The sequence below is a fragment of the Anser cygnoides genome, chromosome 4 (assembly GCF_040182565.1).
Source record: "Anser cygnoides isolate HZ-2024a breed goose chromosome 4, Taihu_goose_T2T_genome, whole genome shotgun sequence".
Lineage (NCBI taxonomy): Eukaryota > Metazoa > Chordata > Aves > Anseriformes > Anatidae > Anser > Anser cygnoides.
Genome location: NC_089876.1, coordinates 5973575 through 5987064, shown reverse-complemented (window position 1 = coordinate 5987064; position 13490 = coordinate 5973575). Strand labels below are relative to the sequence as shown.

Below are 13490 nucleotides of genomic sequence, written 5' to 3'. Positions count from 1 at the left end.
GCCTGGCTGGCAGTGACAGAACCCACATCCCGTGTGACTGCAGATTTGGAGATAAAATTTGGCCCTATTAATGCGATCTTGGCAGAGCAGGACCGGATTGCACAACCTCCTGGAGAAAGGCAAGGGTGTGTTTGGTGTCTCACCGAGGGAGTGAGCATTGCACAATCCCATCCTCACACTCCCTTTCTGCTCTGTCCTTACGAGTGGGTCCTGCACTTTGGTCTCTAAGACCCAAACCACAACACAGATGTCCTTGAGCCCGTTGTGAGACACCTCACAGCAGGAAAGAGTCACACCTAGCCCTGGCGAAAGGGCTGACATGCTGGCTGCTCTTGGCACTGCGAAATCACCACGGGTCGGGGTGGAAAACTGCGTGTGTGTGTACACAGTTGTGCGCAGGGACAGGTGGCCCACATGGAAGTCCTACCTCATGTCAGCTGAGATGCCTACAATTCATGTCGGATTTAGAAAGAGGGGAGAAAAGCCAAGTTTACCGGAATAGAAGTGCAGCTCCTAGCACTTTGATTCACTTGCAGTTGTACATTTCTGCCTTGTACCTCCTTGAGGTGAAGCTTGAAGATATGAGTCGGGGTGCATGCTTGCCCGTGCAGCTGCAGATGCTCTCTGCAACCCTCCTAGCCCCCTTCCTGCTACGGATCCCAAACCTCACCAATATGTGAGGTTCGGGCCCGCCACCTCTGAGAAAGGCAAAAATTAAATGTTTTGATTTCTGGCCCAAACCTTACAGGTTCTACCCCAAAACTCCCTGTTTCCTCTGTAAAAACTCAAACTTCTGTGCCTGAGAGGGGAGGGGATGCATGGCTTCTTCACCTACCTCCAGTGACAGGCTTACACATTTTTTCCCTACAGGGATGTACTCCGGTAGGAAATGGCATTGCAAAACCTCAAACATCCTTATCAGCCATTTGCTGGACCTGCCCAGAATTGCTTGGGCTGTTTATAGATATGAAAGCTTTTTTTGCGTATGCAGTTTGCAGACATCAGCCAGCTCACGGGCAGAGACAGGACTAGGAGAGAAAGGCATTTTTGTGGCGTTGAGGCCATCTTTGTGCTTTATGATTAAACGTGGCACCTTCTAGTCCTGGTTGTGAGTTGGGGTCTTTTGACGTGCCCCTTTCTGAGTTTCTGCCAGGCTGTAGGCTGCAGGGACCCCCAGAGAAGAGAGACTGTGCTGGAAGAAGGGTGAACATAGAATCATATTTACGAAAAGGGATAAACCCCCAGGACACTCAGGGAGAAGATGGCGTGAAGATGAAGAACACCTTTCCCACCACAGAATCATTTAGGACAGAAAAGACCCCTAAGATCACCAAATCCAACTGAAAACTGCGACGAGTTGCTGCATTTGCTCAGGCCACCCAGCTCCGTAACCCGGCCTCCTGCCAAAGGACATCTCCTGTGCCTCCCCTTCCTCAGCTCTACAAAACAGGGCTCTTCGGAGCCGTGTTTCTTGCTGCTGCCTGAAACTGCGGCTGAGCACCGTGGCCTGGGTGCAGTGAAGGCGAAATGCCCTGTGTGAGGTGTGAGAGTGACTGCAACCAGGGCAAGGCTGCCTTTGTGCATCTCCTCCCTGGACGCAAGGCGTTGCCGCCATCTAGTGATAGAGGATTCATCGGTGGCTGGCGGAACCTGGGGTCTGCAGCTCTCCCGGGCCTGGGGATGCTTTGGTGGAGGTATAGAAAGGGCACCCAAACCCAGCTTCTCACTGCTACATATGCCTTTCTGTTTTCTTACTCTTTGCTACGCTTCAGGATGCCTTTCGTGGGTAGAGAGGTTGAGGAAATCCAACCTGGACGGATGGAAACTGATGGAAACTGTTAAAAAAAGCTGGAAAAGTGACACAGTAGCTTTGGTTAGTGTTTGCAAACACAGCTGATTTCTGATAGGCAAGTCCAAAGAGCAACTGAGCACCCATCAACTCCTCAGGAACATACAAGGTCCAAAGTGGAAGTGCACATCCAAGCAGAAACACGGAGGCACTGGGCAGTACCAGGTTAATCAAAGGCTGTTACATCTTCCAGATCTTGGGTCTGCTACCGCAGCTGACAAGGAAATGATAATTCCAAAAATGAAAGCACGGAGATTGCAGGGCAGGGCATGGGAAAAGCCCTCCCGAGAAATGGCACGGCCCACGTGCTCCTTGTGCTCACCTCTGGCCGCCACATAAGCAGTACTTAGCTCATCCCCAGCTGCAGCAGTAGCAAATGCTGACATCCGCCACGGCATTAACCCATGACCTCGTTAGCAAGAGCTATCACCACTGACAGGCACGGGGCGTAGTTAAAGCTGCATCAGCAGCCTTGAGACTATTTATTTACAAGCACAGAGCAGCAGGTATCCAGTTTTTTTTTTATTATTATTATTTTTTATATTTTTTTTTCAGGGGTCCTGTATGTGCTACATTGTAAGCTCTTCACTTGAAAAAAAAATACTTTTAGATGAAGCAGTGAAATAATCTCATGCAGCTAATTCACACGTGAGAAGTCTTAGATATATATGAGGTAAATGCCTGGAGGTGCCAGTGGTGGGAGAGGTGAGGTGACCCTGCAGGGTCATGTCACTTGTGAAGATGATCATATACGCGTTGGTAATATTGAATTATGTTGGTAACAAAAATTATCAGCTTGTGTGGGTTTTCCTAGGGATTTGATCCTTCCCTTGTTCTGCTGAAGGTTCTGCTCAAACTGTGCTCTGCCTCTGCATGAACCCCAAATTCAGCACGCTCTCATGGCAGAAGGAAGAGATCAGGGCAGAAGAGACAAACCACGTACCCTGCAGCTCTCAGTGTTTTATTCATTTCTATCATTTTGCTGTCCTGCCCAGAAATGCTATTTATTTTTTATTTATTATTTTGTGCGTGTGTGTGAGCTGCTGCTGAAACGTGATGGAGAAAAATACCCTTCCAGAGCAGGTAAACAAGGGATTAATAACTAACTGGAGCATGTATTAATAGATCACTTACCTTCTGAAAATACACAGGGCATTAAAAACTTATGGGACTGAAAACATCTATTGAGACCACTGTGGCACTGCGGGATTTGCCCTGCATGTCAGGGCCAGCTTGAGGTAAGTGGCCCGTGTCCCCAAAACAGGGTCCTCGGGTGACCCCAGGGCTTTTGGTGACTCCAGGAAGCACCAGGGACGGCCCTGGGGAGGTTTCACAACTGACTGAAGCCCGAGCTGTCCCTGGAGAGCAAGGTCCTGCCTTGCCAATTCCAGTCCCCCTGTGAACCGGCCTGGGATGGGGACAGACCCTGATCAAGGGGTTGGGAGCCCGTAACGTGAAACTCTTACGGTGAGGAGACGGGGGCAGCTTGGGTGATAGTTTGTATAATAAATTCAGGGATCTGTTGTTGGCTGGTCTCTGAGATGTGGTGAATTTGGAGACTACCAGCATTGCTCCGTCCCACTGGGTAGCCTCGCTCGCTGGTAGCCGGGCTGGTTGGAGCAGTGATGTGTTTTGGGTCGGTTTCTGGCACTTTGGAGGCAGCGTGTCCCTTCTGTCCCATGAGCTTTCTGACTCACAGCCGGTGGTAACCAGGCACCCTCTGCACCTTGCCTTACTGGGCTCCAGTCCCTGCACCTGCTGCAGCTGTGCATGCAGCCCCATACAGGCACTAACCGAGGAAAACCAGGCAAGGAAATCAAGTAAAAATCAAGAAAAGGGACGCACAGCCCTTCCCTGCCTCAGTTTCCCCACGGAGGGACGGCGCTGCTCCAAGTCACAGCCTCCCAGGGTGAACTGCATGGTGGGAAGGCACTCACGGAGCTTTCTGATCCTACTTCCTGCAGATTTAACCTTAAATTTAAACCCAACCCGGGGCCTGCCCTGCTGAACTCCGAGCTTTCCCCTCCAACCATGGACCCCCCCCCGCCCCGCGCCTGGCCGCCATTTCCCGGCCCTGCTCCCGCCTCCGCCCCCTCACGGCCCCGGAGCCGTGGCCGAGCTGATCCGGGTTAAAGGCTGGTTGTTTACCACCTCTGGAAGCTTTTTTTTCCCCCTTTGTCTGCTCTTGTGGGGCAGCTCTGAAGGGTAATTGTGTGTGTGTGTGTCGGGGGACGGGTTGGTTGCTTTGGCAAGGAGGGGAAATTTGGAAGGAACGAAAGCATTGTGCACAAGGTGCTGGGGCAGAAAGCCCTGCAGGCTCAAAGCCCCAGACCTTGCGGATACCTTTATGAAAAAGAAAAAAGGGGATCCTGGAAGTTTGTTGTACTTGTCGCGCAAATCCTGTCCTTGCTTTAACCCTTTTGAACAAAATCAGGCTGCACTAGATGCATAATCCTTCCCCCCTTTCCTCCGCTTTCTCTCTCCCTCTTACTCCCCTCCCTGTTTTCCCTGTTTCCTCCTTTACTGTTTTTTAAAGAGATTCTTATTTGCTTATTTTTATTTTAAAGCTCCAGCCTTTGCACGTAGCCTGTAGGGGACGTCAGGTGCAGGCACGGTGCCTGCTGCAGCAGCAGGGACGTGTCCGGATCAGGGGAAGCCCGACAAGAGGGCTCCTCGCAGCCCCCTGGGTGCAAACCCCACTCAGCGCTTCCACTGCCCACAAAATACCCCACAACGCTGCCCTCCGGCTGTGTGTGTCCACATTGGAGGTGTCTGGGAGGTCTGCTTGGGCGTTCCTAATGGGGCGGCTGCTCTGGGGTCCTGGCAGTGACCGTGGTGTCCCCCAACAGCACCCATGGAGTATGTCAGCACACGGGGAGGCTCGAGGGCTGTCGACTTCGAGGGAGCCCTCTTCTCCGGCTACGCTCCTGACGGCGGCCTCTTCATGCCCCGGAGCATCCCCTCACTGGACGGGGCCACCCTGCAGCGCTGGAGCCGCCTCTCCTACCCCGAGCTGGTGAAGGAGCTGTGCTCCCTCTTCATCGCGCCCGAGCTGGTCCCGCGGAGCGCCCTCAACGGTGAGCCTCAACCGGGCGGTGGGAGCTATTAGCAGGGACGTGTGTGAGGATTTTGGGGTGTTTGGATGCTTCCACCTGCATTAGCCCCATCCTCTTGCAGCCCCCAGAGGATGGAGCCAGCTGCACCATCGCCTGATCCGTTTTCTTCCCTCTTTTCCCTCGCCTTGCTGGGGCTTGTTACCTTCTGGACAAGGTGTTCCCTATGTGCTGGGGACTGTGGTGATCGCAGCAGCGGTAGCTGGTGCTGTGGCACTGCTGACTGCTGGGAAACTGCTGTGCTGGCTCCAGACCTGATATCCCATCAGGGTTTGCTGCTGCTCCATGCTTTATAACGTTTTTAAGCCATCCCTTCCACCAGAGGGCAGCTACAACCTCTGTCTCAACAGGGTGCTGTAATAAAACTTGGGTTTCCTTTATTTTATGTTTTAACGCAGTTTGCTTTGATTGTGTCAGGTTTCCCCTAGGGGTACCCACTGTAGAGCTATTGAAGGCAACAGAGCACGTCTATATTCCTCCTAACAGCTAAGAATAACTTGTTGGATATCTGTCACCTCTCCAGCAACTGGGAGTCTTTGGGTTCGCAGAAAGCTTCCCAGGAGCATAAAGAGCACAGACGCAGGAAGCCACCGATCAAAAACAGTAGTTCTCTGCCTAGTCTGACATCCTCTTTAATCCTCTTCCCTCTAGATCTGATTGACAGGGCCTTCAGCAGATTCAGACACAAGGATGTTGTCCATATGTCCAGGCTGAAAGATGGGCTGAATGTTCTGGAGCTCTGGCATGGGGTTACTTATGCTTTTAAGGATCTGTCCTTGTCCTGCACTGGGCAGTTTTTACAGTACTTCTTGGAGAAAAAGCAGAAACACATCACTATTCTGGTGGGTGAGTATTCCTCTTTGTGGGGGGTAAAACTTCTGGGCAGGTCTTTACCTTGAGAGCCATCATCCCACGGCCCACCACATAGATGCCCCAGGGTGGTACTGCCTCGTGGGTGGCTGGTGAGCGATCTCCAGCCAATGCCAGGGAAGCTTCTCTAACCAAAACCATCTCATGGAGCATCTCTGCATCTTTTTCTTGAAGTGCGACGATGCAGGTTTGACGGATGTCTTGATATTTGATTTTTTTGGTTCTCTGCTGCTTTGAAACAGGGACTTCGGGGGACACAGGGAGCTCAGCCATCGAGAGCGTGAGAGGTCAGCAGAACATGGACATCTTTGTTCTGCTGCCCGAAGGGCTCTGCACGCAGATACAGGAACTTCAGATGACCACTGTCATTGAAGACAACGTCCACGTCTTTGCTGGTTGGTATTGCTGTTGGACTGTCTATGTTGTGGTCCTGCTGCGCTGAAACCGTGACCCTGAAAGTCTCTGGGGGCTGCTGTTTTTGCAGCTGCAGCCAGCCAGGTCATTTCTATTGTGGTCACCGTGCTCAGATGTCTGGCTAACAGGAACTCTTAGCACATGTCCCCAGTTTGACAGTCAAGTGGTTCAAAGTTTCCTTTTCTTCCGGCCTCCGACTAGAGTTGTCTCCATGCAGGCGTTTGGTGTTCAGCTGCACTGGATTCAACACCATTTCTGGGAACTAAAGGGATCAAAGGTGACCCCTTCCCTCTTCCCTCACCTTCATGGGCAATTCACACCGCTAACTGTGCCCTCCCTGTGGGTCACCACAGAGTGCTTGAGCTGTCTTTTCCACTCAACCAGCTCTCACCGTGACATCTCACAGGAGATGCAGGCATTTGCCTTCCTAACAAATACGTATCGGTGTGAGCAAGAGCCCGGAGTGTATCTGCAGCTGGTAGGGACTGAGAATATATGTCAAAAACAGAAGCCAGATGGTGTCCACACTGTGCTACTCAAACCCTGGCTCATATAGCCCATGAGACAGACAGCTCAGGACACCCCTGGCTGCAGCAAACCCCATGGCTTGGGTCTGGTCCTATTTATGAGCAGAAATGCTTTGTGCCTGATGCACTGATGTCAGTAGATCTAATTTTTCCTTTCTTTTTCTGACAGCTCATGGGAACTCCGATCAAATCGATGAGCTGATCAAGGAACTGTTCGCTGATGTCGATTTTTCCAGAAAATACAATTTGATGAGCTTGAATTCAGTCAATTGGTCAAGGATTATGGTGCAGATTGCTCACCACTTCTATGCTTACTTTCGGTGTGCCCCGTCCCTGGATACCACCCCGCTGCCAGTGGTGGAAATTGTTGTGCCAACAGGAGGGGGAGGAAATATCACAGGTGAAGGGAAAAAAGATGGGTTAGATAGGGACGAGAGAGAGTGTTCTGTGACCTATGGACTAAAAGCGCTTTGCAAATGCTGGGTATTGCTGTTTATTAAAACACCCACTCGCTGGTAGGATTTCTTCAGAAGCCCTTACATTTATTACTCATGTATGGTTATTACTCATTCAGGTGTCACTGATGATTTGCAAGGTGCAGAAAATCCCAAACCACCCCTTGATGGTGACCATAGCTATCTTGAGGATGCGCACATTAGAAGAGGGTAGAACGTGTTTGGTCCAGAAAAGAGGAAAAATACTGTGGCTCCTGTTCCCTAAGTAAAACTTTAACAGAGGCGTGGAGTCCTGCCTAGTTCTACTCTGGTTTAGATGGTAGTGCACAGTCAAGAGAACCACTCCTAATTGCATAATCTGGCCTTTTAAATTCGAGTTCTTGATTGCCTCCATTCTGAAATAGGTGCACAACAGTTTTACTAAAGCAGTGAAGGATTTGATGCATTCAACTGCATTCACTGTATTTCTAGGCCACCCCTCTGAGGCAGCATTAATAAGCTGCAAGAACCCCACAACTTCATCTCTCTTGCTTGAATGGCAGCTGCCTGACCTCTCAGTCCTCTGCTCGTCCATCTTCAAATCTGGAGATTTTCCTGGGCTGGTTTGTTAGGAGCTTTGTGTCCCAGGATTTTATGTTCTGGGGTTCTACCAAAGCGTTTAAGATAGGTGTCTGGGAGTTTATTAGAGATCGTTGTTTGTGGCTACTTCTGAACTAGACACCCAATCAATTTATACAGTGACTTCTTTGCTAAATCTCCTTTGAATGTTTCTTTGTCAAATGCATTTTTTCCCTTTTTTTTTTTTTTAAGCTGGCTGTATTGCCCAGAAGATGGGTCTTCCGATTCAACTGGTTGCTGTGGTTAACAGCAACGACATCATTCACAGGGCCGTTCAGCACGGAGATTTCTCAGCGTCAGAGCACGTGAAGGCTACGTTAGCGTCAGCCATGGATATTCAGGTACATAATGAATTGGTACAAATGGGAAAATACTGAACATTACATATTTTCATAATTTTTTCCTTGTACTTTGTTATGCGTGGTTTGTAAGACCATAATTCTGCCACTGGCAATGCCTCTCAGTGGTGCATTGAGAGCCGTGACTCATGCTGAGCATTTATTCTGCAGACTGCTGAGCTGAGATACACCACCTTACTTTTCAGGGCTGGACTTTGTAATCTTCCTTGTTCGATGCTGGGCTTCTAGGGGTTCATTATGTGTAAGCTTAGAAAGAGGGAAATTTTCTTAAAAGCTCCGTGACACGTAGAAAAGTATAGATCCTGTCACATTCCAAGGGTTCTGCTGGTGCTTCTGAAAGGCTCTACCAAGAGCAAGAGAAGAAGGAAGGAAAGTAGAGTAGCCCAGAAGAAATGCCTCTTCTGTGGCTGTCTGCAATTTGTGCAGAGCAGAACAAGTCCCGGCAGGCAAAGGCATCAGAAATGAAAAGTCATGGAGGGACAGAAAGCAAATGCCTGGAAGCAAATACCATCAAATAATAACAGCAAATACACTTTCATACCTACCCTGTGATCCGTGGGGATTGGATCTGCTTCCAAACAAGTGACCAAGGTCTGAAATACTTGGTGTTTTATCACCATGGCCTTAAGCTACCTGGATTTTCCAAAAGCTGTTCAAACACACTGGGAGGACTTGGGAGCCTGGAGGAACTGCCATGCTTTGCAGAGAGTAAGTTGTTGTGCTCCTGTCACTGGACTACTGTGGCCAATAGCTTGAATTTCATCCTGAGGCATGAATTTGTGGGGCTCCTCAGATCTCAAGGGGTGGCTGGGCTCCTCTCTTGGCATATGCTGGGGTGGTAAGGGGAGGTGGCTGGGTGAGGTGATGGCCAGAGGTCCCCCAAAAGCTGAACAGCTGTATCCCTCTGCCTGTCCTTCTCCAGAGCTGCATGGGATGTCATTGTTTAGCTCACGTCTGAAGCATCCATGCAGACTGTTCCGTAGCTCAGCACACCATGGGGTGGTTCATGCTGGAGTGCAACTCAGGTGGTCTCTAGCTGGGACCTGCTCAAAGCAGGGTCAGCTCTGAGGTCAGACCAGGTTGCTTGGGGTTTTGTCCTTCTGTGCGTTGGGAACCTTCAAGGAAGGAGACTACGCAACCTCTTTTGGTTGCCTCTTCTGTGGACTAAGCTAATGCAGGAAAGGTTTCTAGTTAGTCACTAACTGGAAAGGTGAAGCAGGGAGTAGAGTGTGGATGACCCTTTTTAAGGAGCAATTCGAGGAGAGTCGCAGCAGATCTTGCATCTTTGCAGCGTCTGAAGCCAACCAGTGTTGGTCAAGGCTCCCAGTGATGTCCCAGCCCAGTTTGACTTACTAGAGTTTGTTCAGAAAACTTCAGCGGAAACCACAGGCTGGTACGAAAGGAGGGTAAAGGGTAGGTTCTGGATGTGGGAGCAGCAGAAGGAAGGAGGGGAGAAGGGACAGCAGGAGGGCGATGCTGGAGGCACCCCTGGTAGCAGGTCATCGACGTCCTAGCGTGCTGACATGTAGCTTCTCAGGACACCCAGGTCAGGAAGCAGACGACAGCCCAAACCAGGGGACAGCCTAAAGCAAAGGGCAGGCTACGCCCAGGCTACAGTGAAGATTACAGGCTGAAGGCACTGGGAGATAATGGTGGGAAGATGAAGAACAGGAATGGAGTCCTAAGCCACCCAGATAAGGACACGAAAGGCTGAGTAAGTCCTAATCACTTGCAAGGTAGGACAGGATGGAGAGAGAAAAGGTCACAGGTGCTGTCAGCGCTTAAAAGGTGTAAAGAACTCATCCAAAACGAGCACTTGCCTGCAACCTAGGAACAACCCCAGAGACGTGATGAGGACCCGGTCTGGTGTCCCTTGTCCTGTCTGTCCCTACAAAATGTTTCAGCAAAACCACCTGGATGAACGTTTCTTGGTGCTTGTGAGCATGTGGGAATGAGAGAGGGAGCAGTGAAATTTGTTCGGGACCCTCCTGAATGGCTTTGCGCTGAGTTTTGCTGCAGTGTCGCAACACTGGTTGCTACATAGCCATACAGACCTGTCAGGCCCTATATGTGCCTTACATGTTCCTAAAGATTATCGGTCGGCCCTGCAGGGAGCTGAGTGCCTCATTAAGTCACACAGGAGCTGCGTGATTCATAGCAGCATCTGCAACACTAAGTAAACAGCTGGATATTTCTGGTTCTCGAATGCATAGTGTGTTATTAGCTTCCTTTCCTCAAGGTGATTATACAGATGTGGTCTTGCCGTCAATTTATCAGTTGTCCCCTCGTTATTTTTTTTTTTTTAATCTGATGGTCACTGCCAGACTGCTCTGACAGGTCAGAGGTCTGAAGGATACCGAGTTCCCAGAGAACAAGGCTTGGGGGATGTAGCTGTGCAGGGAGAGGATGCAAAGCCCAGGGGGAAGACGCAAGCCTCCAAGAAAATGGTAGCAATAGGACCTCAGCCCTAATTAGACATCAGAGAATCCACACAGCTACTCTCCCTGAGACGGACAGACACGTTTCCATGCTCACACATTGCCTTGTCATCCCAGGAGCCTTGCAACGTGGAGAGGATCCTCTGGCTGCTCTCAGGCTGTGACAGCCACCTGACAAAAGTGCTGATGGAACAGTTCACTGCGTCGAAAAGCCTGAAGCTGCCGGAGGCTCTGCACAGGAAGGTCAGTGCCCGTGCCCGTGCCTCTGCGTATGAGGAGAGTTGCTGTTGTCAGTTGTTTTCAGCTCATTTTCAGAAGTAACAAAAGTCATGTTGGAAAGTTTCCAACCTAAAGTGGAATTGGTAAGATGGAAGAGCTTTATATCAGTGTACGTCCATGGAGATGTTAATAAAAAGATGTTTTTTTTTAAAAAAAAAACCTGTATAAAATTAATTTAAAATGCCTGCAACCTGTTAGGTAGGATATGAAGCCACCACCCGTTTCTTGGCCACTCCAGTGCCAGCATTAGCTGTGTAGTGAGGCAGGCCACGGTGGACTGGGCAGTGGGTGCTGGCACAAACTGAGCGTGGTGTTGGGGAGTGGGTCTGCTGGCTCCACAATTCAGCACTGATGTTGCGGTGAATAGGAACACAAGCACAAAGCAGAGCAAAATACAAGAGAAAAGTGAATGTTTGAATGCGAGGCTCTTCGGGCCAGATACAAACTTCTGCCTTGTCCTACCCGATGCATGCTGTCCACGGTGCAGTGTCCTTTGTGCAGTGCCTGGGCCTGCTTGCATGGCAGAAAAATAATAAATAATAATAAAAAAAACCCCACTGCATTACTAAAATAAAGATGCAATATATTTACAATATATATGCAAAATAACAAAAATACATTATTAAAAAACTGGGGGAAGGCGGTGCTGGAAAATGCCCCTCTCCCATCTTCAGCAGCCACCCCTTTTCTTTATTTCCTGAGGGAACCCCCACCCCAGTTTCCGCCTCCAGCTTCCCTAATCCTGCTTTGCTGGGTGCAAACCTCTCTTTCCCTTCCTGCAGCTCTCCGAGACTCTGCGCTCAAGCTCGGCGTCTGACGAGGACATCGTGCGAGCCATGCAGCGCTGCTGGAAGGAAAACCGGTGCCTGCTGTGCCCCCACACAGCCGTGGCTGCTCACTACCACTACTCGCAGCTGGACAGCTGTGCCAGCAGGTAGGGACCTGCGTGGGAACAGCCACGGTCAGGCGTGCTGGGGACAAGAGCATCTTCCCCTCTTGTTCCCCCTGTACCTCCAGCTCGGGGCTGCCTTGCATCAAAAGCTTTCTTGTTTTTTCTTTCCTTTTCAGCACGCCCCGATGTTGCTTAGCTTCAGCCTCCGCTGCCAAATTTCAGGATGCCGTGCTGCGAGCGGGCCTGGTTCCCCAGCTCCCTCCCGAAATCACCGCCCTGACGGCGATGGAGACCCGGTCCACAGCCCTGCGGCGGGGGGAGGACTGGGCACGAGTGCTCCGGGACCGCATCGCAGCCGCGGTGCAGGGGTGGGAGGCACGGCGGGGTGGGTCAGCCCCCCCAGGACTGTAGGGAGTTGGTGGGCAGGTTGTCACGCAGGGCTGAGCTCTGGGGATGTGGCTGGTGATGCCTCCCAGGGCTTGTTCTCCATTCCCAGGAATTTTTGCTCCTGTGTTACGCTGGGTGAGGAGCCTACACTCTCTGTACAACGAATTATTCGCAGAACATACTTTGCCACTGAATTATGTAGACTATTTCACAAAATTTTTGGAAAATAGCTCCGTAATTATACCCTCTTTTCCTATAAATTCATGAAAGCTGATTGAAACGCTGAAGAAACCTATTTGTTCCATCATTACTAGCCATCACAGGAAGCTCCCTTAAAATTATCCACAATCATCACCTTCCTGAACATTACTCAGTGGCCCTGAACATCTTGTTCGAGACCCACCTGAAGGAGTATTGCCAGGCGTCACTGCCAAGCTGTTGTGGTTTTCTCCTGAGCAGCCGCTTGGTGGAAGTAACAAACGTGTTTTCTGTTTCAGTAAAACCGAGCTGAGCTGGGGGCATTACATCAATAAATTATGTCAGTCTCCAAGGGGAGATGTCCCATGGGAGCCTCCTGGGCGCTCTGGGGACCATCGGCCCTACAAAATGTGGGGTTTTGAAGCTTCAGCCCTGTGCTGGCCTTGGGAATAAGATGCTTGCTGTGGCCTTCAAAGGGACTTTTTGTAAAAACAGATCACATCAAGGAGCTGGAATGAGACAGGAACTTTCTTGGTCGTGGGAGAGCTGTATCCTGCTCAGTAATCTCGTGCTGAATTACGAGGTGCTTGTTTACACTTGGGGGAGGAGGCTGATGTGCCACTCGTGGAGCTTTTCACTTTCCAAAGCTCGTGCAAAAATTAAAATGCTCAGTGCAAGCGTGAAGGGCAGAAATGGGTGGCTTTTGGGTAAAGCGGATGAGAAAAAAATGTGGGACCAGTGAGCTAAGCTGGAATTGACCTCGCAGAGGTGCACACCTTGCAAGGCAATGCACCGGTCTCGGTTAACTTGTGTTTTATGGCCCGGCAGTGTTCGGAGTGGGAAATATCTCTATGCCATAGCTGCTGGAGTGGATCTGCTTTCAGGGGTCATCCCTGACTACAGAAACTTAATATAAAAGCGTTAAATAGTGGGCGTTGCCCCTGGGCGTGGTTATTTTAGGGGTGTCAGCCACCAGAGCTGCTTTTTGGTGCTGTATCTCGCAGCTTTGGGTCCAAGTCCTGCTGCAGGTTCTTCCCGGGCAACTTCCACTGAAACAAATAGGAAATGGGAAATTCCCCTTATCTTCAGAC

The 13490-nt window shown here is 50.4% G+C and overlaps 1 protein-coding gene across 3 annotated transcripts; it reads left to right on the top strand.

Annotated features, from left to right (window-relative positions):
* The first annotated feature begins 2392 nt into the window (after window positions 1-2392).
* THNSL2 (threonine synthase like 2) lies at window positions 2393-12717 on the top strand. Of its 3 annotated transcripts, none has more exons than XM_048081105.2 (9): window positions 2393-2522; window positions 4699-4926; window positions 5614-5808; window positions 6075-6227; window positions 6943-7173; window positions 8039-8187; window positions 10761-10886; window positions 11705-11856; window positions 11991-12717. In XM_048081105.2, exons 2-9 carry the CDS (start codon window positions 4704-4706, stop codon window positions 12223-12225), a joined length of 1464 nt encoding a protein of 487 aa, XP_047937062.2. In that variant the 5' UTR covers window positions 2393-2522; window positions 4699-4703; the 3' UTR covers window positions 12226-12717. The 3 variants fall into 3 exon arrangements, with proteins under 3 accessions (XP_047937062.2, XP_047937056.2, XP_013033173.3); XM_048081099.2 differs by lacking the exon at window positions 2393-2522 and adding an exon at window positions 2998-3087; XM_013177719.3 differs by lacking the exon at window positions 2393-2522 and adding an exon at window positions 3897-4054.
* Window positions 12718-13490: the final 773 nt, after the last annotated feature.